Source organism: Chiloscyllium punctatum, chromosome 32 (assembly GCF_047496795.1).
Source record: "Chiloscyllium punctatum isolate Juve2018m chromosome 32, sChiPun1.3, whole genome shotgun sequence".
NCBI classification, from domain to species: domain Eukaryota; kingdom Metazoa; phylum Chordata; class Chondrichthyes; order Orectolobiformes; family Hemiscylliidae; genus Chiloscyllium; species Chiloscyllium punctatum.
Window position 1 is genome coordinate 35,280,985 of NC_092770.1, and position 25,907 is coordinate 35,306,891.

The 25,907-nt window shown below is 41.9% G+C and overlaps 1 protein-coding gene across 5 annotated transcripts in view; it reads left to right on the forward strand.

The window, feature by feature from the left end:
• The window catches only part of nap1l1 (nucleosome assembly protein 1-like 1), an 89,518-nt gene that overhangs the window by 49,623 nt on the left and 13,988 nt on the right, over window positions 1–25,907 (forward strand). For all 5 annotated transcript variants that reach the window (XM_072552075.1, XM_072552076.1, XM_072552077.1 and 2 more), the window contains 6 exons: window positions 184–312; window positions 1,882–1,953; window positions 8,868–9,007; window positions 18,559–18,704; window positions 18,785–18,804; window positions 19,927–20,049. In XM_072552075.1, coding sequence (XP_072408176.1) covers window positions 184–312; window positions 1,882–1,953; window positions 8,868–9,007; window positions 18,559–18,704; window positions 18,785–18,804; window positions 19,927–20,049 — 630 coding nt within the window. The remainder of the gene's footprint in view (window positions 1–183; window positions 313–1,881; window positions 1,954–8,867; window positions 9,008–18,558; window positions 18,705–18,784; window positions 18,805–19,926; window positions 20,050–25,907) is intronic.

A 25,907-nucleotide genomic window follows, 5' to 3' on the forward strand; every position in this document is an offset into this window, starting at 1 on the left:
GTGGTTTGAATCCTGTGAGAATATGATGCAGAACAGTACTCCTTTTGAGGTCAGCAGCTACTTAGAAGAATTGAACCAGAGTAGTCTTCCATGTGCATTTGAAATACCCACTGTTGATGTTGGGCGCATTTTTTGTTTTGATAGGCCTCTGCTGTTTGGTTGATTTGGGTTTTTTCCTTCCAGGATGAAATGAAAGAAAAGGTTAAAGTGGAGGAAGAGAAAAAAGATGAAGAAAAAGAGGAGCCAAAGGGAATTCCAGAATTTTGGCTTACCGTCTTCAAGAATGTTGATTTGCTCAGTGACATGATACAGGTAGGTGTTTGTAAATCCAGACAAAATGAAATATCTATTTCATGTCTCTCTGCTGGTATTGGTTCAAAAGCAGTTTGTTCATGTTAATTAGCTGTTTTCTTGAGTACTGGAACTTGATTCATGTTTTCTTTTAACCTCCTGGGTTTGTCAGTCAGGTAAAATTAGAAACTTCAGTTTCATAAACTTTTTTCTCCACATTAGAAATGACTCCAGGAACTCTGTATTTAGATTTAAAAGGCAATCTATTGTTTAGATTTGCATATTTGTAATATATTTTTCCACCTGTTAAAGATTAATTGTAATAAATGGCTTTGTTTCCTTTTCTTGTTTTTCTTTTGCTCGTTGTCCCAGGCATGAACCACTGCCATAATTTGTCACAATATAAAAAGAGTTGTGCCCGATTTCCAATGCACTTCTCTTCGGGATCATTCTTTCAAACTTCAATCTGTGTAGTGTATAATGTTAACAAATACTGTTTTTTAAAAAAAAATAATTTTTGCTCTGGATATAACTTATACTCTGAAATATGGGTCACTGAAGCAGTAAAAAAAACTTATCATTAGAGTTGAGCCAAATAAAATGAGCGAAATCATTGAAAATGTTTTTCATTTTATTAACTTTGTGATTTGATATTTTTCATTTGAGATTACAATTAATTGAAGGTAAATAAATGAACTGCGGTCTCTTACAAGAACGGTCTCAATGTTTTTGTGATCCAATTTTGAGTCCTTTTAAAGCTATCCCAGACAGACTCAACCCTCAGCCCGTAAGGTTAACCTTTCAGCTTTATCCTTGGTTAATCTTGCCTTAAATCCAGAGTAAAAACGAAAGAACTGCGGATGCTGTAAATCAGAAACAAATTGCTGGAAAAGCTCAGGAGGTCTGGCAGAATCAGTGAAGAGAAATCAGTTAATATTTTTGGTCGTGGGTCACTGGACCCAATATGTTAACTCTGATTTTTTTTTCTCTCCAGATGCTGGCTGACCTGCTCAGCATTTCCAGCAATTTCTGTTTTTATTCTGAAATCTGAGTGACTCAGCCTGGGGTTAAAAAACACAAGTCTCAGAGCCAGATGGTGGTTTGTTTGTCTATATACATGCACCCTGTAACTCGTTCTAAAACATGAAAGACTTAACAGCAATCTAGGTTTGTTCAATATATCATATCAGTTGCATGCATGATACTGTGATCTTTTGCTTCACAGCTATTTGATGAAGGAGCAGTGCTCCAAAAGCTAGTACTTAAAAAGTAAACCTGATGGACCAGGTGTTGTGATTTTTAACTGTCTATGCTGTACCAGCAGAGGGCAGCAGATTATTGGGTTGCTGACCTCTGCTTTAAGCTACCTGCGCACTCCCCTTTTTTCATTCACTGCTCAAGATTTGTGACCATCAATATTTTATGGATCTTTTTCAGCAATATTTGAATTTTCTGTAATTGCTGTTATTGTTGGGATTGGGTGAAAACCTGTGGGCTGAAATAGTTAATTTAGTTTTTGAGGGCTGGCACTGCACAATCTGTCCAAGTTTATATGCACAATAAATCATGTTAAAAGCATTTTACTTACAGGAGCACGATGAACCTATCTTAAAGCATTTAAAAGACTTGAAGGTGAAGTTTTCAGATCCAGAGCAGCCAATGGTAAGAGTTACTTTTAAAATACATAATAGCATCTTCAATATTTTGTGCATGGATTTATGTTCCATTAGCAATAAAGGATTTTGGTTTGTTATAAGGTGTGTTCTTTTTGTTGGTATTTTGTATTCTATGATTAAAGAATGTTCAGTAAATAAATCTGTTGTCTCATCTGCTGAGTCATTTGCTCCTTGAAATGAGAAGTGTTAAATTTACTCACCTGAATGACTGAGCTGTGTGGAGCAAGAACCTTTTTACTTTAATATCCTGGTTGAAATTGTATATTGATAGTCAAAATCAGCCATAACTGGTGTCATAACAATCCTACACTGCTTGGTGTAGTATAAGTGGGCAGTCTAGGATTTGCCCTATTTGGAAGTTGGTTTTCACCTTTGTTTCAGTGGATTTGTGCATCTCTGCTCTAAAATTATTAGCCAATGGATGTTACATCTTGAGCTTAGTGAATTAATCTTTAACTGTGATGCTTGGAGCTGCTTTTAATTACTGTGCACTGAAAATGTGGATCAAAGTATTGGTCTGTTTTGGTATAGTCAGTAATCCTGGAGCCCGGGCTAATGCTATGGGGACACTGGTTTGAATCCAGCCATGGCAACCGGTGGAATTTAAATCCAGTTGAGTTTGGGGCTCCCTGTTTTTGTGGAGGAAATCTGGCTTGGGTCTTCATGCAACTCCAGCCCATAATCTGGATGACTCCAGAGTATCTTCTGAAATGGCCTAAAAACCATTCAAACTGATAGGTTTCACCTGAACTTAAGATGGGTTTCTTTTCAGACATGGGGGAGGTTGGCTGGGCAGCCCTTCCTGGTAGGCTGCTTTTCTTCAACTGAAGACCGTATACCAAAGCCTCAGCAAGGGTCAGCAGTAAAATAAGTTATCACCATGTCATTTCTTGAATTCTCTTCGGGAAAAAAAAGCCTCAAATGCCTGCAGTGACTTTTAGCAACCTGTTAATCAAACTACTCCACAAAACTTGAAATAAATCAATTTTTCCAGAGCCACCCTCGTGTCACAAAGCTGGTCCTTTTTTTTTCCCTAAAAAGGTGTTCCTTTTCTCAAGGATACTGTGTCCTTGGTATTTTTCAGAAGAGTTGTAAATCACTCCTGGCTCCGAGGTGGCTAGTTTGGTACATGTATTGAAAGGCCTTCTGTTTACATATAAACAGATGAGACTTCAGACCAAAGTGGTCATGTTTAGAACTGACCTATATAATGAAAGGGGAGTGGGCCAGTCCTAGAAACTGAAGTCAAGCTGAGCAGTTCAGCCCAGAACTAGTTAGGGAGTTCAGCAGTGAGCTGTGTGGAAATAAGCTGCTAGACACTCCCTCCTTCTGCCCTTCTAACTTCGACCTGTAAGTTATTGTTTCATTTTTTTGTGTTTAAGGGAGACTGTTATGTATGTTCAGAACTGGATGTCTTGAAATCCACAAAGGTGGATAAATCTCCAGGACCTGATCAGGCATACCTGAGAACTGTGGGAAGCTAGAGAAGTGATTGCTGGGTCTCTTGCTGAGATATTTGTATCATCAATAGTCACAGGTGAGGTGCTAGAAGACTGGAGGTTGGCTAATGTGGTGCCACTGTTTTGGGTAAGGACAAGCCAGGGAACTGTAGGTCAGTGAGCCTGATGTCGGTGGTGGGAAAGTTGTTGGAGGGAATCCTGAGGGGCAGGATGTGCATGTATTTGGAAAGGCAAAGACTGATTAGGGATAGTCAACATAGTTTTGTGCGTGGGAAATCATGTCTCACAAACTTGATTGAGTTTTTTGAGGAAGTAACAAAGAGGATTGATGAGGGCAGAGCTATGTGATCTATATGGACTTCAGTAAGGCGTTCGACAAGGTTCCCTATGGGAGACTGGTTAGATCTCATGGAATACAGGGAGAAGTAGCCATTAGGATACAGAACTGGCTCAAAGGTAGAAGACAGAGGGTGGTGGTGGTGGAGGGTGGTTTTTCAGACTGGAGGCCTGTGACCAGTGGAGTGCCACAAGGATCAGTGCTGGGACCTCTACGTTTTGTCATTTACATAAATGATTTGGATGCGAGTGTAAGAGGTACAGTTAGTAAGTTTGTAGTTGACACCAAAATTGGAGGTGTAGTGTACAGCGAAGAAGGTTACCTCCAGATTACAACAGGATCTTCACCACCAGATGGGCCAATGAGCTGAGAAGTGTCAGATGGAGTTTAATTCTGATAAATGCGAGGTGCTGCATTTTGTGAAAGCAAACCGTACCAAGACTTATACACTTAATGGTAAGGTCCTAGGGAGTGTTACTGATCAAAGACCTTGGAGTGCAGGTTCATAGCTCCTCAAGTGGACTCTCCGGTAGATAGGGTAGTGAAGAAGGCTCAAAGTTTGAGAGAAGATTTATAGTTCGGGTGCTCATTGTTGTAGCTCTGTTCGCCGAGCTGGGAATTTATGTTGCAGACGTTTCGTCCCCTATCTAGGTGGCATCCTCAGTGCTTGGGAGCCTCCTGTGAAGCGCTTCTGTGATGTTTCCTCTGGCGTTTATAGTGATTTGTACCTGCCGCTTCTGGTTGTCAGTTCCAGCTGTCCGCTGCAGTGGTCGGTATATTAGGTCCAGGTCGATGTGCTTATTGATTGAATCTGTGGATGAGTGCCATGCCTCTAGGAATTCCCTGCCTGTTCTCTGTTTGGCTTGTCCTATAATAGTAGTGTTGTCCCAGTCGAAATCATGTTGCTTGTCATCTGTGTGTGTGGCTATTAAGGATAGCTGGTTGTGGCTAGTTGGTGTTCATGGATGCGAATCATTAGCTGTCTTCCTGTTTGTCCTATGTAGTGTTTTGTGCAGTCCTTGCATGGGATTTTGTACACTACGTTGGTTTTGCTCATGCTGGATATCGGGTCCTTTGTCCTGGTGAGTTGTTGTCTGAGAGTGGCTGTTGGTTTGTGTGCTGTTATGAGTCCTCGTGGTCTCAGTAGTCTGGCTGTCAGTTCGGAAATGCTCTTGATGTATGGTAACGTGGCTAGTCCTTTGGGTTGCGGCATGTCCTCATTCCGTTGTCTTCCCCTTAGGCATCTGTTGATGAAATTGCGGGGGTATCCGTTTTTGGCGAATGCATTGTAGAGATGTTGTTTTTTTTTTGCAGTTCTGGTGTGCTGCAGTGTGTTGTAGCCCTTTTGAATAGTGTCTTGATGCAATTACTTTTGTGTGTTGGGGTGGTTGCTTTCGTAGTTCAGGACTTGGTCTGTGTGTGTGGCTTTCCTGTATACCTTTGTGGTGAATTCTCCGTTCGGTGTTCTCTGTACCATCACGTCTAGGAATGGGAGTTGGTTGTCCTTTTCTTCCCCTCGAGTGAATCGGATTCCTGAGAGTGTGGAGTTTGATCTGGTGTGTGTTCTCTATTTTTTTTGTGTTTTTAATGATTACAAAGGTGTCATCCACCTATCTGACCCAGAGTTTGTGTTGAATTTGCGGTAAGACTGTTTGTTCTAATCCTTGCATTACTGCTTCTGCTATGAGTCCAGAGATGGGTGAGCCCATGGGTGTGCTGTTGATTTGTTCATATATTTGGTTGTTGAATGTGAAGTGTGTTGTGAGGCACAGGTCCAGTAGTTTGAGTATGCTGTCTTTGTTGATAGGTTCCCCGTCCTGTTGTCTGTTATGTCTGTCCAGCAGGTTGGCTGTTGTTTCTCTGGCTAGGGTGTTGTCGATAGAGCTGAACAGTGCCGTTACATCGAATGAGACCATGATTTCTTCCTTGTCTGTATATTTCTGATGTCCAAGAATTCCTGTGTTGACTGTATAGTGTGTCTGGATCCGCTGATCAGGTGTTTCAGTTTCTGTTGTAGTTCTTGAGCCAGTTTGTGTGATGGTGTCCCTGGTAGTGATACTATGGGTCTGAGTGAAGAAGGCATTTGGTATGCTTTCCTTTATTGTTCAGAGTATGGAGTACAGGAGTTGGGAGGTCATGTTGCGGCTGTACAGGACATTGGTTAGTCAACTGTTGGAACATTGCGTGCAATTCTGGTCTCCTTCCTATCGGAAAGATGTTGTGAAACTTGAAAAAGTTCAGAAAAGACTTACAATGATGTTGCTAGGGTCGGAGGATTTGAGCTATAGGGAGAGGCTGAACAGGCTGGGGACTGTTTTCCCTGGAGCGTTGGAGGTTGATAGGTGACCTTTATAGGAGGTACAAAATTGAGGGGTGTGGGTAGGATAAATACAGTCTTTTCCCTGGGATCGGGGAATCCAGAACTAGAGGGCATATGTTTTTAGGGTGAGGGGCAGGATGTAAAAGAAACCTAAGGGGCAATGTTTTCAGAGGGTGGTAAATGTAGGGGGTGAGCTGCCAGAGGAAGTGGTGGAGGCTGGTCCAATTGCAACATTTCAGCAGCATTTGGGTGGGTATATGAAATGGAAGGGTTTGGAGGGATATGGGCCGGGTGCTGGCAGGTGGAACTAGATTGGGTTGGGATATCTGGTCGGCATGGACGAGTTGGGACTGAAGGGTCTGTTTCCGTGCTGTACATCTCTGACTCTATGACAGCGTACTTAAGTTTAGTTTGGATAGACTGAGTTCTGTAGGCGTTCTTCTGTTCTTTGTCTTTCATTCTGTAATTTTGTGAATAAATTTCTCTCAAAACCAGGTAATCAACCTTGCTAGCTTACTGTGCAATTTTCACTGTATACTTAAGCAAATTGCAAAGTTATAAGTTGCCTGCTTAAGAATGTTTTGAGTGGAGTGGCATAGTTCATAACCCAAGAAATATTAAACATAAGGCATCTTGTGGAGTTCACATCAATGCAAACATTGAGGCAGAAGTATTTTCAGTATCTTCCAGCCAGAAATGCTGAGTGGGTGATCCATCTTTGCCTCCTCCAGAGGTCCCCAGCATCACAAGGTTCAGTCAATTTGATTCACCCCACCTGGCAATCAAAACCTTTTCAACGCTCTGAATACTGCAAAAGCTGGGATCCTTGACAACTTTCCAGCAATTGTACTGAAGACTTATGCTCCAGAACTTGCCACACCCCTAGCCTAGCTCTTCCAGTCACAATGCTGGCATATAATCCAACTAATTACTGCCCCATCAGTCTGCTTGATCATGAATAAAATGCTGGAATGTATCATCAACAGTGCTATTAAACAGCATGTGCTCAACAATGACATGCTTACCACTGCTAGCTTTGGGTTCACTCAACTGTTGACCTCACTGCATCCTTGGTTCAAATGCAGATTTTTTTAAAAAAGCTGTATTTCAGAGGTAATGTGAAAGTGGTTGCCCTTGATGAGAAGGCTACATTTGACTGAATGCAGCATCAAGGAGCCCTAGCAAAACTGGAATCCGAAAACTCTGGTTTGAGTCATATTTGGTGCAAAGATTGTGTGGTGGTTGCATTTCAGCTCTAGGATATTTCTGTGAGAGTTGCTCTGGGGAGTGTCCTGGGTAGTGGCCCAGTTATCATCTTCAGCTGCTTCATCAGTGGCCTTACCTCCATTACAAGGTCAGAAGTGGGTTCAAGCTGGGCAAGAAATATTCAAACCACGCGTGCCTGGCAAAGACCATCTCCGGTAAAAGGCAATCTAATTGTATGTCTTCCCTTGACATCACTGAAACCTTTTACTATCAACATCCTGGGTGTTGCATTGACCAGAAACATAGAATGAGCTACCCCTATTATTTGTTCTTCAGGCCTGCTGTGCGATTTACGATGATCATGGCTAATCATTTTAACTCAGTGCCCTAATCCTGCTTTCTTCCCAAACCCTTTGATCCCTTTAACCTGAAGAACTGTATCTAAGACCTTAAAAACAATGTTTTAACATGGGCCATTTTCTGTAGCATAGAATTCCAAAGGTGTGCTCAAGTCTTGGTACAGAAATTTCATCTCCTCTCCACCCTAAATGGTCTATGCCATTTAGGTCCTTAAACTGTCATCCCTGGTTCTGGTCTCCCCAGGCATCAGGAACATCTTTCCTGTGTTTTACCTGTTAGAATTTTATAGGTTCTATGACCTCTCCCTTCATTTTTCTAAAGTCTATACTGTTGTAACTGATTCTTTCATGTCAGTCCTGCTATCTCAGGAACTAGTTATTTAATGTCATTTGGTTAGTGTGTTTTGAGAAGATTTGTAGCTCAAGTTGAAGTTCTGGATGTAGGTTTGCTCGCTGAGCTGGAATGAACCTTCCAGTTCAGGAGCAAACCTACATCCAGAATGTCATTTGGTGCCTGGATCTGTACTGTTACTTTGCCAGTTAATCTTGCTGATACTGCACATACCCTGCAATGGTTGGAAGTAGAATCTGCATCCACCTACATCTTCCCCCTGCTGAACACCAAAGATTTAGCATAAACAGCTGAATTAATGGCTGGTTTGCATTAATGCTTCAGTACTGGGAGTGGTTATGACTAAATGCTGTTTATTTCAAGGGATCAGCGTAGATAATTAGCAAATGTTGAGCTCCATCCGCTAAATTAATATTGCTGGTATTTATGCTAATTTGTCAGTTCATTCAATCATCAGTGCAAAGCAGTTAAAAGATCCCCGAGGTCTTTGTTTTTAGCACTGGATTGCTTAGTACTACCTTTTTTCATGAACTTTGAGTTCTAATGCCCTAAAGAGCTTTTTAAAAAAAAATTTATGCTCTCCAGTTTCAGGGGAGCAAAATTTTTTGCTGAAAAAATTCTTAACTTGCTCCACAAATTTATTTGTTAACATGTAACACTAAGCCATTTAATGAAATGTATCTTCTAAATACATCTGTCATTCCACATTGATGCTAAATGGAATGAGTATTTTTCCAAATTGATTTGTTGTGTGCATAAGAATTCTTGGCTTCATATTCATTGTAATGCTGATTTAAAATGGCCATCTCTGGTTAATTATTTAGTGATGCTCTTTGGCTTATTGCTTGTATATGGTTTTCTTTTAGAGTTTTACTCTGGAGTTTAAATTTGAGCCAAATGAATATTTCACAAATGAAATAGTCACAAAGACTTACAAGATGAGGTCACAGCCTGATGAGTCAGACCCTTTCTCATTTGATGGACCAGAAATTATGGGATGCACAGGGTAAGCAAGCTTTTTAACTAGTGTGAAATATGTTAAGTTTAACACATGTTGTGGCTGATAAATTCTTGCACTCTTGAATTCAAAAAGTGAAAGAATTGTTTCAGTGAAAGGGGTACTGAGCTATCAAACTTGTTTCCCTCAGCCTGATGTGAGGGTATGAATACAATAAGGAATTTATGAATTCAGGAAAAGATTGTGAAAATGCACTGTTTGACGTAGGAAATGGGGAGGTACTGAAGGCTCTGGCGAGCTTAAGCTGTCAAACTCCCTGCCTGGACGAATTGCATCCCATGCTGTTATGGGAGGTGATGTAGGAAATTGCAGGAGTTCTGACAAAGTTTTAATTCCTCTCAGGCCACGGGACATGCTGGAGGACAGCTAACAGGAGTTCACTGTTTAAGGGTGGTAGAGATGAACAGGAAATTACAGGCCAGTGAGTCTCCCATCAGTGGTAGGGAAACTGTCGGAGAAAATTCTGAAGGAGAGAATTAATATGTCAGTGGAAAAGCATGATTTAATTAAATAAAGTCAGCATGGGTTTGTTAGAGAGCTCATGCCTAGCAAAATTGTTAGAATTTTACAAAAATGTGATCAAGTGCATGGATGAGGTACTTTCAGTTGTAGTTTATATGGATTTTAACAAAGCTTTTGATAAGGTCCCATGTGGAAGACTGATGGAGAAGGTTAAAGCACATGGAATTGAGAGAAACTTGGTGAGGTGGATCAGCAACTGACTTTGTAATAGTTAAAAGGGTAGTGATAGCTGGCTGTTCAAATGATTGCAGGCCAATGTCCTGTGGTCTACCACAGCGATCGGTATTGGGACCCTTATTGTTTGTCGCTTCTATAATATAGATGAAAATGTTGGGGAATGCTCAGTAAACTTGAGGGCACCATGATTGGTAGAGTGGTTAATAGTTATAGGTTGCAGGAAGATGTGGATGGATTGGTCAATGGGCAGACCAGTGGCAGATGCTATGCACCCTTGATAAGTGCAAGTTGATGCACTTTGGGAGATGGAGTATTTATTGAAAGGCAGGACACTGGGTAGCTTGGGAACAGAGCGATCTTGGAGTAATTAGTCAGATTCCTGACTTTGGCAAAGCATGTGAAAGGATAATTAGAAGACACATGGGGCACTTGCTTTGTCTGTCCTGGCATAGAGTATAAAGTCAGACTATTTGGAGTATTGTGTGCAGTTTTGGGCCACATAGCTCAGGAAGGATATTCTGGCCTTGGAACGTGTTCATGAGAATGGTTCCAGGAATGAAAAACTTAACGTATGAGGAATGTTTGAGGACTCTGGGTCTATACTTGGAGTTTAGAAGGATGAGGGAGGAATCTACTTGAAACATACAGCATACTGAATGGCCTGGACAGAGTAGATGTTGGGAAGATGTTTCCATTGGTAGGAGAGACTAGGACCTGAGGGCATAGCCTTAAGAGTAAAGGGAGAATGTTTAATTTCGCAAGGGAACAGCTGTGGATGTTATCACTGTGTCCTGTTTGCACAGATTCATTGATGTTAAGGTGAATGTTCTTCGAGCATCCTGTTATCACTTAATGAGAACAAATGTTCTTATCTTCACATCCTGGGTTCCCCCTTTGTGGCCTGATACCTCCCTGCCTGTCCTGTTTATTTTCTAGTGTGCAGTAAATGTGTGTTACAGTAATTCAGTATTACATTAAGCCTAAATGTAAAAGGGCAAGTTTTAAGACTGTAGACTTTCTTAATTTGGCCCAACAACTCTAACCTTCTGAAGAGTAACCCATTCCCCTACCCGATATTTACTCCTGACTAATGTACCTAATGCTATTAGCAATTTAGCATGGCCAATTCACCTGATCTGCACATCTTTGGATTGTGGGAAGAAACTGCAGCACCCAGGGAAACCCGTGCAGACCCCACACAGTTACCAGTGGGTGGAATTGAACCTGGGTCCCTGGCGCTAAGGCAGCAATGCTAGTCACTTTGCCACCCATTTTTACTTCTATGTCTTATCGAAGAACAAGAAGGTAATGTTGGAACTAAAAGAGAAAATGCTGGAAAATCTCAGCTGGTCTGGCAGCATCTGTAAGGCGATCCTTACAGATGCTGCCAGACCTGAGATTTTCTAGCATTTTCTCTTTTGGTTTCAGATTCCAGCATCCGCAGTAATGTTGGAATCTATCTTGCCACAGCTTGGAGTAGTTTGTGTAGTTTTGGTCACCTCCCAATTAGGAGGATGTGAAAGCACTAGAAGGGCTATAGAGGAGGTTTGCCAAGATGTTGCCTGGGATTGGAGAAATTGAACTATAAGGATGCACTAGATAGAATTGGATTGTTTTCTTTTAAAGCAGAGAAGGCTGAGGGGAGACTGGAGTATTGAGAGCATGATTAGGGAGCAGCGGTTCCCCCTGGTTGAGGGATCAGTCGTAAGGGGGTGTAATTTTAGGATCCTGGAGTAATTAGTCAGATTCCTGACTTTGGCAAAGCATGTGAAAGGAGGTTTGGGGGAGAGAATCATTTTCACTCAGTGGTGGGAATCTGGAATGCACTGTCTGGGAAGGTAGTGGAGGTTGGAAACCTTACAAACTTTTAAAAGACTATTTGGGTGAGTATTTGAAAATCATAACATTCAAGGATGTGGGGCAAATGCAGGAAATTAAGCTTAGTTTGCCTTTAGTGGTTAGTTGTGTCAGTGCAGTCTTAATGGGCTAAATAAAGTGTATTTTCTGCACTATGAATATACAAATCTGTGAAAGGTAACAGAAAGGGCTCAATATTTTTTGGCACTTATTCCATCCATTTGCAGCTGTCCACTTGGATTGCAACTGCAGATAGTGCTGATTTTTTTTTAAGTGAGAACATCCTATAATTCCTATCAGCAAAGCACTTAATTTCCATAGGAATCTGTTAACTGGAGTAGGACCTTGCATACCAAATAAAATTAGTGTGGTCCTTACCCTCTGAATCAAAATATTGACAATTGCTTTATATATTGCTGAATTCCTGCATTTTTATTAAATAAAAACCAAAATATGGTTATGTTAAATTGACTATTTAATGGGAGATGTTGCTCTACTTGCACTAGCTGGCATTTACCACTAGATGGAGCCCAAGACCAAGTTTGAATTCAGCAAAAGGATGACCAAACTTAGAGTTAGGGTATGAGCATGATACTCTGAATTGCTGTAGAACCTCTAGTTCACTGTTGTTCATCTCCAGTGTAGACAGGAGATCTTGATTGCAATCTTGCTCTCCCTTTCTTCTATAATTCCTTTCATGTTCAATCATAAATTTTCCAAGTCAGTTTCTGCATGGACGAGTTGGACCAAAGGGTCTGTTTCTGTGCTTTACACCTGACTGTAATGCTGATAGTTATCTTCTCGACACACCGCTTGTACATTTGATCATCTATGCTTTTCATGGCCTTTTAAGCAAAAAGCTGCTCCTCTCTTCCTGCCTAACGTGAGGCTCAGTTTTTCAGATGTTTGTGAATATTTGTTTCCTAATAAATCTACTTTAACTCTTCATGGCTCAAATTTTCTGATATAGTGAAAGGCTTCTTACTTCAACTTGTATTGCTCTTGTGCATTGAGAACCTGAGGATGTCTCCATCTGCACATCCATGATACCTGGCTGCCTGTTTACACTGCTTAGATTCCTCTGAGATTGGCCAGAACTCTGATTTGTGACTTTTGCCTTTTACTTGCCCTGTTTGCTTTGGAACCTTTCCTAGAGAGTTTGAAGCCTGCTCTGCATGATAGCATGACCCACAATGGTTTTCATTAACTTGGTTTTTAAAAGTACAGCAATTTATTTCTCCGTCTTTTGTTATACAATCAAAATAAAGTAGAAAATAAGAGGTTCAGTCTTTACATGATTATAATGCAATTATAAATGATGTATTAGCATTAAAAAAAAATTCCTTTATTCAGAGGGAAGAAAGAAATGTAGCTTTATTATATCTCACAATTAACTGCAAGTTTGGTCCACGTCTAAAACAGTAAAATATCCCAAATTACTCTGTCCTCAGCAAGCCTCAAATGGTAAAACAGCTCTTAACACAGATTACTCAGTATCTGAATAGCTCCAGCAGAAAGTGAATCAATTAACAAAAACGGAAATTGCTGGGAAAACTCAGCAGGTCTCGGAAACGTAAATATGTGCAAAAGTAGGTCATTCAGCCTTTCGAGCCTGCACTGCCATTCAGTACAATCCTAGCTGATCATGCCATCTGCTTTGTTTTCCTCACTCCTTGATCTCTTTAGCGGCAAAGGTAATGTCCAGCTCCCTATGTATTTTAAGTGGTCGCAGCTGCTTCCTGTGGGAGAATATTCCACAGGTCCACAGCTCTGGGTGAAGAAATTTATCTCTCAGCTCAGTCCTGAATGGTTTACCCCTTAATCTTAGACTGTGACCCTAGTTCTGGATTTCCCCAACATGAAGAGCATTCTCCCCGCATCTAGTCTGTCCAGTTCCTTCAGGATTTTATTTCTAAGATCCACCCCCTCGCCTTTAGTTGTTTTTCCACTCCTTTGAAACCTTCAGTAACAGCTTGTAATAAATTCACCTCCAACCTGTTAAGAAGCTTAACTGCTAGTTCAGGTCAGTTCACTGACCATGTGGTCAAACTCCCTTGTAAGGTTGGGTTTTTCAAATTGTCTTGTTTTGGCATCACTTAAATTTGAATGGCACACTGGGACACTAAACTTGCCTTGGGGATGGCCCTTTGGGCCTTGGCAATGTCCTGAAGACTTGTGCTGCAGAACTAGTCATGCCTCTGTTCCAACACAACTGATCCTGATTTCCTGATGAGCTTTTGCCTGCAATGTTGATTTTCTTGCTCCTTGGATGCTGCATGACCTGCTGTGCTTTTCCAGCACCACACACTCTTGACTCTAATCTGCAGTCCGCCCTTTCACCTACAATATCTATCCAACAATGTAGAAACTTTTCCCATGTGTGCAAATTGAATTGGACTGCACTTAGCAAAGTGATGGAACGGGTCATCGACAGCGCAATTAATGACTCAGTAATTGCAAAGGAATTAAAAGGTACAATTGCGTAGTCCAGAGGACCATAGGGCTACTTTCTTGTGGGAGCGTGATGACTGGTTAATCTAAGGGTCACTGCCTCTGATGTGAGTTCGGTTGAGTAGGTAGGATTTTCATGGTGACATTGGTCCATTTGGGAATTGAACCCACACTGGCTTCCAGTTGAACTAACTGACCTCAGTTCATGAGCTATGACTGTTGTTGGCTGGGTATTCATTGGCCATCCTTAGTTGCCCTTGAGAAGGTGGTTATGAGCTACCTTATTCATTGTGCAGTCCATTTGATGTAGTTAAACCCACAACAGTTCAGGAGAGTATTTCAGGGTCTTTACCCAGTGACACTAAAAGAACAATGGTTCATTTCCAAGTCAGGACACTAAGTAGCTTGGAGGGGAATTTGCAGGTGATGGTATTCTCATTTATCTGCAGCCATTGTCCTTCTAGATGGTAGTGGTGGTAAGTTTTGAAGGTGCTGCCTAAGGATCTGTGAATTTCTGTCTGTTGATTGGCACCATATCCACCCCACTCTCAATTCACTCTGCCATCAATGGATGGCAAAAGGTACTGGTAGTACCATCTACAAGATCCACTGCAGTAACACCCCAAGCGTCTTTCAAGTCCATTCTCTGCCATGTCATAGGGCAAGGGGCTGCAGAAATGTGGAACACCATCACCTATGTTTTATCCTCCAAGCCAAGCACCTTCCCCTCTGTCACTGGGTCAAAGTAAGGATCTCCTTCCTTAACCTCCCTGCTCTTAAATTCTGTCTCAGCAGTGTTCTGTTGGAATTGTAAAACAAGTTAGACCGCAATTACAATATTATGAGCAGTTCTGAAGTATGCATTTTGGGAGGGATGTGGTTGCACTGGAGAAGGTGCGGAGGAGATTTACCAGAATGTTGCCTGGGCTGGAGAGTTTATGAAGCGAGATTGGACACAACCGGGTAGTTTTCCTTGGAGCAGAGGAGACTGAGGTGGGCATGATTGAGATGTATAAAATCGAGGGGTAAAAATGGGAAAGTTTAAATCCAATTTTTAAACTGGAAGTAAGATTCTAATGACCGTGAAAGAATTGTCAATTGTAGGGGAAAAAACCCATCCGGTTCAGTAACTTCCTTTAGGGAAGGAAACTTCCCTTCTTTCTTCGTCTGGCCTACATGTGACTCCAGACCCACAGCAGTGTGGTTGATGTTTACTTGCCCTTTGGGCAATTTTGGATGGACAATAAATACTGGCATAACCTTTGTCATGTCCACACTAGCATAGTATGTTACAGTGCAGTAAAGGCCCTTCAGCCCTCAATGTTGCGCCAACTCATGAAACCAATCTGAAGCCCATCTGTCCTACACTATTCTATTTTCATCCATATGTTTATCCAATGACCATTTAAATGCCCGTAAAGTTGGCGATTCCACTACTGTTGCAGGCAGGACATTGTTTCCCTACTAAGCAAAGAAACTACCTCTGATATCTGTCCTGCATGTATCACCCCTCAATTTAAAGCTATGTCCCCAAGTCCTTGCCACCATGATCTGAGGGAAAAATGCTCTCACTGTCCACCCGATCTAGCCCTCTGATCTTCTGTGTCTCAATTAAGTCACCCCTCAATCTTCTCCTCCTCATGACAACAGCCTCAAACACTCCACCTTTCCTCATAAGACCTTCTCTCCATACCAGGCAGCATCCTAGTGCATAACCTTTTTCCAACGCTTCCACGTTCTTCCTAGAAGGCGGTGACCAGAACTGTATGCAGTATTCCTAGTGCGGCTGTGCCAGAGTTTTGTATAGCTGCAGCATGACCTTGTGTCTCCGAAACTCAATCCCTCTACTAATAAAAGCTAACATACCATATGCCACCTTAACAACCCTATCAAACTGGGTGGCAGATCTCTATGTACATACCAATATCTCTCTGCTCATCTACACTACCAAGAATCTTAACATTAGCCCAGAACCCTTTATGGAGAAAGTGAGGACTGCAGATGCTGGAGATCAGAGCTTAAAAATGTGTTGCTGGAAAAGTGCAGCAGGTCAGGCAGCATCAAAGGAACAGGAGAATCGACGTTTCGGGCATAAGCCCATCAGGAAACTGAAGAAGGGCTTATGCCCGAAACGTCGATTCTCGTGTTCCTTTGCTGCCTGACCTGCGCTTTTCCAGCAACACATTTTTAAGCCCAGTACCCTTTATTCCTGTTACTCCTTCCAAAGTGAATCACCTGACTCTTTTCTGCATTGAACTCCATTTGCCACCTCTTAGCCAAATTCTGCAGTTTATCCAAGGCCCCCACAACACTTTCACATTATCCACCACTCCACCGACTTTAGTGTCACCTGCAAACGTACTAACCCATCCACCTGTGCCTATGTCCAGTCCGTTATAAAAATGGCAAACCGCAGTGGTCCCAAAACAGATCCTTGTGGCACACCACTAGTAACCGGACACCCAGGCTGAATATTTTCCATCAACCACCACTCGCTGTCTCCTTATAGAAAGCCAGTTTCTAATCCAAACTGTTAAATCACCTTCAATCCCATGCCTCTGCATTTTCTCCAACAGCCAACCACGTCTAAACTTATCAAAAGCTTTACTGAAGTCCATGTACACCACATCAACTGCCCTACCCTCATCCACATGCTTGGTCACCTTCTCAAAAAAACTGAGGTTTGTGAGACATGACCTGCCCTTGACAAAACTCTGTTGACCATCTGAAATCAAAGTCGATGCTTGCTAGATGATTATATAAATCCTATCTCTTATAATCCTTTCCAAAACTTTTTTCCTACAACAGACGTAAGGCTCACTATTGTATAATTACTTGGGTATCTCTACTGCCCTTCATGAACAAGGGCACAACATTTGTAATCCTCCAGTCCTCTAGTACTAAACCTGTACCTGTACTAAGCAATGACTACTCAAAGATCAAGGCCAAAGGCTCCACCATCTCCCTAGCTTCTCAGAGGATCCTCTGATAAATCCCATCTGGCCCAGGGGATTTATCTACTTTCACACCTTTCAGAATTGATAACACCTCCTCCTTACTCGCCTCAATCCTTTCAAGTCTAATAGCCCGCATCGCAATCTTCTCTACAATATTCTCCTTTGCATAAGTGAAAACATATGAGAAATATTGATTTGGCACTCCTCCAACCTCCAGAGTCCACAGACAACTTCCCACTTCTGTCTTTGGCCCTATTCCTATCCTACTCATCCTTTTATTCCTCGCATACCTATGGAAAAATTTCGGGTTCTTGTTATTCTCTAAAGACTGTTCATGTCCCTTCCTTACTCTTCTTGACTCTTTAAATCCTTCCTCGCTAATCTGTTAACTCTCCATTGCCTGTTCGGAACCATCTCCTCTCAACATCACGCAAGCCTCCCTCTTCCACTTAACAAGAGATGTAATTTCTTTAGTAAACCAGTTTCTTATCCCTTCCTCCCTGCCTAACAGGGACATACCCATCAAGGACATGGAATATCTCTTCCTTAAACTAGCTCCACGTTTCAATTGTCCCCATCCCCTGCATTTTGCTATCTCATTCTGTGCCTCCAAAGTCTTGCCTTATCGCATTATAATTGCTCTTGTCCTTTCCATTGCTAAACTAAATGTAGCCGATTTATGGTCACACTCTCAAGTGCTCACCTACCACTAAATCAAGCACCTGGCCTGGTTCATTACCAAATATCCGATCCAATGTGGCCTCTCCTCTTGTCGGCCCTTCGACATACTGTCAAGAAACACTCCACATATTGGACAAGAACTGATCCATCCGACATACTAGAATTATAGCATTTTCAGTCAGGTTGGGGAAGTTAGTCCCCCATATTGACTGCCCTGTTCCTTTCACTCCTACCCAGAATTGTTTTGCCAATCCTCTCCTCCACATCCCTGGAACTTTGTGGAGGTTTTTTTTGAAAAAACAACTCCCAGCAGTGTGACCTCTCCCCTCCTGTTTCTAACCTCCGCCCATGCCACCATAGTAGATGAGTCCTCATCAAAAGTTCTTTCAACCACAGTTTAGAAGTATTTGGGGCAGTCGGGAGAACCGGATTGAAACAATTCTAACAGGGCCCGACAGACTCTATGCAGGGAGGATGTTTTCTCCAGTTGAGTATTTCATTTAATTTAAATTTCACCACTGCTCAGTGGGATTTGAACCGGTAATTGACCAGTAGCCTGGCACTCTGTACACAGTTTGTTGATATCACCATTTTGTTGTTTTCCCCAAAGTTGAGGATGGTGTTCACTTTGTCCACTAGGTTTTGAGTCTCAACCCCGCACTGATTGAAAATTGTTTTGAATGAAGTGAATAAGTAGACAGTTTGACAGCAAGTAGTGTACAATATTTGTCAAGGAGCATGCGTAGTTAACGGAGCTACCTAATGTTGACAGCAATATTGAAGACTGTAAAAAGTCTGTTTCTTTCCTATTGCAGTGGATTAGTATTTCTCTAATGTTTAGCTTCAAAGCTTACCATAGAAAATGCTTTTTAATTTCTGCAACTTACAAATCAGATGCCAGATTGACTGGAAGAAGGGAAAGAACATCACGATGAAAACCATTAAGAAGAAACAGAAGCATAAGGGTCGTGGCACTGTTAGAACTGTAACAAAGACTGTCCCAAATGACTCTTTCTTCAATTTTTTTTCACCCCCTGAAGGTAAGTATGAACTGAGTTGAAATGATTTGAATATCTTTGAGTATTTTGTGAAGTTTCTAATTTATGTTGTTTTTTTGCAGTTCCCGAGAATGGAGAGCTGGTAAGTTGACTTGAAGGAGCATAGTTGCTGTTTTCATTTCTTCTATATATTGTAACTTCACATTGTTGCAATTGCTCACTGTGTAAAGAGGGGAATAAAGGTTAACATTTCCCAGTGACACAGATGGGTGGAAAAACAAGTGCTGAAGGGATCATAAAGAAGCTACAAAATGACGTGGGAAATTTGAATAGGTAAAAATGTGGAGTACAATGCAAGAAAATGTGAAATAGTCCAGTTTGATAGGCAGAATAAAAAGCATATCTAAATGGAGCGATTTGCAGAGTTCAGATGCAGAGAGATCTTGGTGCCATCTTACATGAATCAAAAAGAGTATACAAGTGCAGGAAATGAGAAAAGCATTTAAATTTGTCAAAGTTAAAAATCACAACACCAGGTTATAGTCCAACAGGTTTAATTGGAAGTGCTAAGTTTCGGAGCGCTGCTCCTTCAGGTGATTGTGGAGTAACATTGAGACACAGAATTTATAGCAAAAGTTTAGAGTGTGATTTAACTGAAATTATATATTGAAAAAGACCTGTTAAAGTCTCATCTGTTAGAATGACCATGTTGGTTTCAGTTCTTTCATATGTAAATTTATCACACATCACAAGGCGAATTGAGTACAAAACTAGAGGTTATGCTTGGGTTTTACAGGACACTGGAAAAATTACATTTGGAGTACACTATTGGCCACCCCATTTAAGGAAGGATTAAAATGCATTGGCAGTAGTTGAAGAGGCTTTGCTCGACTAATACCTGGTATGGGGGCATTGCCTTATTGAAAAGGCTAGGCTTGTATCTGCTGAAGAATGAGGTAACTTGATTGAAATACACAACCTGGTGACTTGACAGAGGATGATTCCTCTTGTGGGAGAATCCAAAACTAGGGATCACTAATTAAAAATCAGGCTTGGCCTATTTAAAGCCGGAGAGACGAGTTATTTCAGAGGGTATCAAGGTAGGTGGGAAGGTGTGAATTTGAGGTTAGTCATATCAACCATAATCATCATGAATGGCAAAACAGGCTAGAGGAGCTGAATGGGCTGCTGCTTGCTTGTATATCTGATTGTATTGCCATTGCCATTGCACTGTTGGAAATTGAGGTTTTAAATTTCATTGTAGGATGAAGATTCAGAGGCGATACTTGCTGCTGACTTTGAAATTGGTCATTTCTTGCATGAGCGCATCGTTCCACGGGCAGTGTTGTACTTCACAGGAGAAGCTATTGAAGATGATGACGATGATGTAAGCCCCTTTCTAAATGTCAGTAGAAACTGTTTCAGTGGTGCTATGCACAGCTATCTTGGTACATTCTAGCTATTAGTGCGTTGCCAAGAATGCATTCTTCAACTAACAGCATATGGATTTTAAAAAGAAGAGCCAGGACCATCTGTCATGTTTAGAAATGATTGAGTAATGCAGAAGAGCAGAGTCTGGGTTTTAAAAAACTGTTATCAAAAGGGAAATCAACTGTAATGATGAATAATTAAACTTGGTGACTATCCACAGATATGATTATAGTGAATGATCTTAAATAGATGTGCTAATTTTACTGCTATTCAACAAAAGTGGTAAATTCTCAAGGTGGGGAATCTCTCTCTTAATGTCAAGGCCCCTAAAGATTCAAGAATCCTTTTATATACATTAATTCATATTATTCACAGACCCAACAATGGGGCTGTTAGTGTTTTTAAAATTCATTAAGACATTTTGTATAATTAGCCATATGGCCAGTGCATAGCAATTTGAGGGTAAATAAACCAGCATGTTATCATTTGACATTGCATTGAAGTGAATATTGTACTATTCAATTTCATCATTCAAAAGCGCTGCTTCAGTTGAACGTTAGGATAGATGTAAAACAAGTGCATCACTGACTGTAGCCTTCTCTTCTCATAAAAACAACAAAAGCCCCTCTGTCCAATCAATACTGCAATGCAAACTCCTTATCTTGGCAACACCTTGTTCATATACTTAGCATATGGGGCAGCAGTTTAGTGTTCTGAGAAATCTGATTTTATCTTGCAGTCAAGGCACCTAAAGGTTCAAGAAACCTTTTACATCGTGTTAAATTAATTATTTACGGGCTCAACAGTTCTGGAGAACTGGGTTCAACTCCTACCATGGCACATTACAGATATTTGAATTCAGTAAAAACCTGGACTTGAGAAGTTAGGGAGGCAATAAGGGCCATGACACAGCATCAAGGAGAATCCCAAAGCTTTTTATGCATATTATTAGAAAGGGTAGGCTCACTCAATGACAAAGGAGGGAAGTTATGCATGGAGCCACAGGAGATCCTTAATGAGTGCTTTGTATTCACCAAGGAGAAGGACGTGATTGTTGTTGAGTCAGGGATGAGTGTGTCATCAGTCCAGAGAATGCCAATATATTGAAGTAATGATTTGGAGGTGCTAGTGTTAGACCGGGGTGTACAAAATTAAAAATCCTACAACATGAGGTTCTAGTTAAAAAGGTTTATTTGGAAGCACAAGCTTTTGGAACGCTGCTCCTTCGTCAGGTGGTTGTGGAGTTGGGGGGGTGGGGGGTCCAAAAATACAGGTTTAAGGTGAGAGGACAAATGTTTAATGGGGATCGAAGGGCCAACCTTTTCATGCAGAAGGTAGTGTGTGTATGGAATGAACTGCCAGAGGAAGTGGTGGAGACCTGTACAGTTACAACATTTAAAAGGCACCTGGATAGTTGAATGAATAGGATGGATTTAGAGGGATTTGGGCCAAATGCCAGCAAATGGAACTAGATTAATTTAGGATATCTGGTCAGAATGCAAGAGTTAGACCGAGGGGTCTGTTTCCATGCTGTACATCTGACTCTAACCTGAATTAATTTTGCTGTATTTCTCCTTAACAGTTTCTTCCTGCTCTCTGATTTTACTCTACCAATCCTTTATGCACCATTCTTCTCAAAAGAACTCTGCATAATCAGTGTATGGTCTTTCCTTCTCTACCATTTGATGTAACCATATTTTATTTGTCAGGCTTCAACTCCACTACCTTGATTGTCTCTTCTCTGATTCTCCTGAGAACAGAAGTCTGTCTGTCCTAGTAATAATTATAGCCAACAAAATCACGCCACTCAGTGCAAGCAAAACGCAATGTGCGGATGATGCTTGCATATGTGCAAGTTCAGGACAAACTCCCAGACTACCATGACCTTTTTAAGGAGGCATGAGAGAGCATGGGTCTCACCCTAAACATCTGCAAAGTGAAGGCCCTCCTCCAGCCTGGCCTGGCATTGCAAAGAACCACCACCCCACATCTTCAACATCTCTAGCATCTGGCCCCAGTATCCCTGCATGACTGATATAAGACTGTGCAAGCAGGCAGTATATTCCCAGCTCAGGAATGGCGTATGAGCCCCAGGTGGGCAGAGGAAGCCCTTCAGGGATATCATCTGGCCTCACTGGCCAAGTGCAGCATTCCCACTGACACCTAAGGAATTAGTGGCTCAAACCCTCCGAAATGGAGCAGGAGCAGCTGGGAAGGTGTCAAGCATCTTGAGACTTGCTGTTAGGAAAAAGCAAAAGCCAAGCGAAACCATTGTAAGAAGTGTGTTGTCATACCAATGCCCCACCTTCATGCGACCACCTTCTGCCCCAAGTGTAGCAGTATCTGCAGAGCCTGCATCAGTGTTCAGCCAGTTATGGACTCGCCCTAAGAATAGAAGAGAGTCACTCTCTTCTGTGAGGAACCGCTGATAGCCAACAAAGTGTCGGAAATGATGACTGCCAACTCTGTTCTGTCAACCCTACAAAGTCCTCTTTATTAACATCAGGGATTAGTGCAAGAATCAGGAGAACTGTCTCACTGACTAGTCAAGCAACAGCCTGGCGTAGTCTTCCTCATGGAATTATACCTTCTGCACATGACGCAGATAACAATATCTACAGATCTGGGTATGTTCTGTCCTTCTTACAGGGCAGGCCCAGTTTGTGCGCCATGGTGCCACCACATCATGAGTTGACAGGGGTGTCCTCCTGCCAAGAGCTCATGAAATTTTATGGTATCAGGTCAAACATGGACAAGACAGTCTCCTGTGAAGAACCATGTCCTGGTCTATTTCAAGCTGATTAATCAGTACTTCTCCATCTTGAACAACATTTGGTGGGAGCTCAAAGGGTGCAAAATGTATTGCACCTTTGTGGGAGACCTCAAAAGCTGGAATCAAACCCAGGGATGTGGCGCTAAAAGGCAGTAGTGCTAGCCACCTTACTGCCCTTCCACAAATCCTTAACATATACTCTGACACCACAAGATTTCATGAGGTTGAGTCTCAGGCTGTGGCATCTGAATCATTTAATCCAGTTCAACTGAAAGTGGAACTAAAAATGATACTTAAGCACCTAGTTATTGAAGACATAGTCATCTAACACAAACAGCCCTTCGTCATCTTGTCCAAGCCATCCAGATTTCCTAAATGGAACTAGTCCTGTTTGGTCTGTGGCCCTCTAAACCTTTCCGATCCGTGTCCAAATGTCTTTTGAAATGTTATAACTGTACTTGTATCTACCACTTTTATCTGGAAACTTATTCTATACTTAAAATCATAGAATCCCTATACTGTGGAAATAGGCCATTTGGCCCAAGAAATCCACACTGACACTCAGTAACCCATCCAGATCCATCCCCTACCCTATTGCTCTACATTTACCCCTGGCTAATACACTTAACCTATACATCCCTGAATACTGTGGGCAGTTTAGAATGGCCAATTCACCTAACCCCTCAACTTTTGGATTGTGGGAGGAAATCCACGCAGACAATGTGCACACTCCACACAGCCACCTACGGCCGGAATTGAACTCTTATCTCTGACGCTGTGAGGCAGCAGTGCTAACCAGAGTCACCATCTGCCCTGTATGCAACAGTGTGGAAAACATTGCCCCTTTGGTCCCTTTTTAAATCTTACCCCTCACACCTTAAATGTGTGCTCTTTAGTTTTGGACTCCCTTACCCTGGGGGAGAAGAACTTGGCTGTTCACCTTGTCTATGCCCCTCATGTTTATGAACCTCAAAGGTCACCCCTCAACCTCCTATCTTCCAGTGGAAAAAAGTCTCAGACAATCCAGCCTCCTTTTAACTCAAACCTTCCAGTCTTGGCGACCTCTTTGTAAATCTTTTTGCACCCTTTTTCAGATGAAGAATATCCTTCCCATAGAAGGGTGATCAGAATTGTACACTATTCCAAATGTGGCTTTATCAATGTCCTGTACACTCATAACATGACATCCCAACTCCTGTGCTCAATGCTCTGATCAAACCAAGCATGTTTAATACTACTGTCACTACACTATTATATGACCCCACTTTCAAGGTACTATATATTTGTACCCTGAGGGGTCTTATTTGACAGCATGCCCAAGGGCTATACCATTAACTTTTAAGTCCTGATTTGTCTTCCCAGAATGCAATACTTCATATTTATCTGAATTAAACTCCATCTGCCATTCCTCAGCCCACTGGCCCAGTTGATCAAGATCCCATTGTACTCTTAGTTAACCACCTTCACTGTCCTCAAACTAATTTTGGTGTCATCTGCAAACTTACTAACCGTGCCTCCTATATTCACATCCAAATCATTTCTATATATGATCAACCATGGACCCAGCATCAATCCTTATGGCGCACTTGTTCACAGGCATCCTGAACAAACAGCTTCTGCCACTGCCCCGACTTCTCCAGTGAAGTCAATTTTGCATCTGATTGGCTGGCTAGCTCTGTCAGGATCCCATGTAATCCTAGCCTTTGTAGCCAGTCTGCTGAGCAGAACCTGGTCAGAGGCCTTGCTGAAGTCCATACAGGCAATGTCTACTCCTCTGCCTTCATCTGTCGCCTTGGTGACCTCTTCAAAAAATTTTATCAAATTTAAGACATAATTCCCCATGCACAAAACCATGCTGACTATCCCTAATCAATCTTTGCCTTTTCAAATGCATTTAGATTTGGCGTTTCGGAATCCCCTCTAACAACTTACCCACCACTGATAGGCTCACTGGTGTGTTTCCTGCGTTTTCCTTGCAGCCTGCCTTTAAATGATGGCGCAATGTAAGCCATCCTCCAGTCTTCTGACACTTTACCTGTGTCTGTTCATGATACAAATATCTCTGCTCGGATCCCTACACTCTCCCCTAGCTTTCCACAATGTTAGTGAGTTTTGAGAAAATTTGTTGCTCAGATTGAGGTTCTGGATGTAGGTTTGCTCACTGAGCTGGAAGGTTTGTTTTCAGATGTTTTGTCACCATACTAGGTAACATCTTTAGTGAGCCTCTGGACAAAGCACTGGTAGTCTCGCCTGCTTTCTATTTGTTTTCCTAGAGCTGGTGATGTCATTTCCTGTTCTTTTTCTCAGGGGGTGGTAAATGGGATCCAAGTCAACGTCTTTGTTAGAGTTCCGGTTGGAGTGCCATACTTCTTTGAATTCTCGTGAGTGTCCCTAGGCTTGTCCTAGGGTGATGTGTTGTCCCAGTCGAAGTGGTGTCCTTCCTCATACGCACGTAAGGATACTAGTGAGAGTGGGTCATGTCATTTTGTGGCTATTTGACATTCATGTATCCTGGTGGCTAGTTTTCTGCCTGTTTGTCCAATTTAGTGTTTGTTACAGTTCTTGCAAGATATTTTGTAAATGACATTAGTTTTGTTTGTCTGTGTAGGGTCTTTCAAGTTCATTAGCTGCTGTTTTAGTGTGATGGTAGGTTTGTGTATCCTTGAACTCCCTGCCTGTTCAGATGTCTAAGTGCCCCTCGATGTTGCTAGCGTATCTGCTGCCAGCACCTTCCTGGCAGCGTGTTCCAGGCATGTACCATCCTCCACCTTTTTAAAAAATCTTGCAACACTTATTTCCTCTAAACTTTGCTCCCTCATGTTAAGCCAATGTTCCCTAGTATTTGCTGGGGGATGGGGAGAAAGAAAGACCCTAATTCTAATAATTGTATATACTTCTATCGGGTCATCCCGCAGCCTCTGATGTTCTAGTGAAAACGATCCAATTTTGTCGTGCCTCATCTTAGAGCTCATACACTAATCCACGTAACATCGTGATAAACCTCTTTTACATCCTCTCCAAAGCCTCCACATCCATCCTAT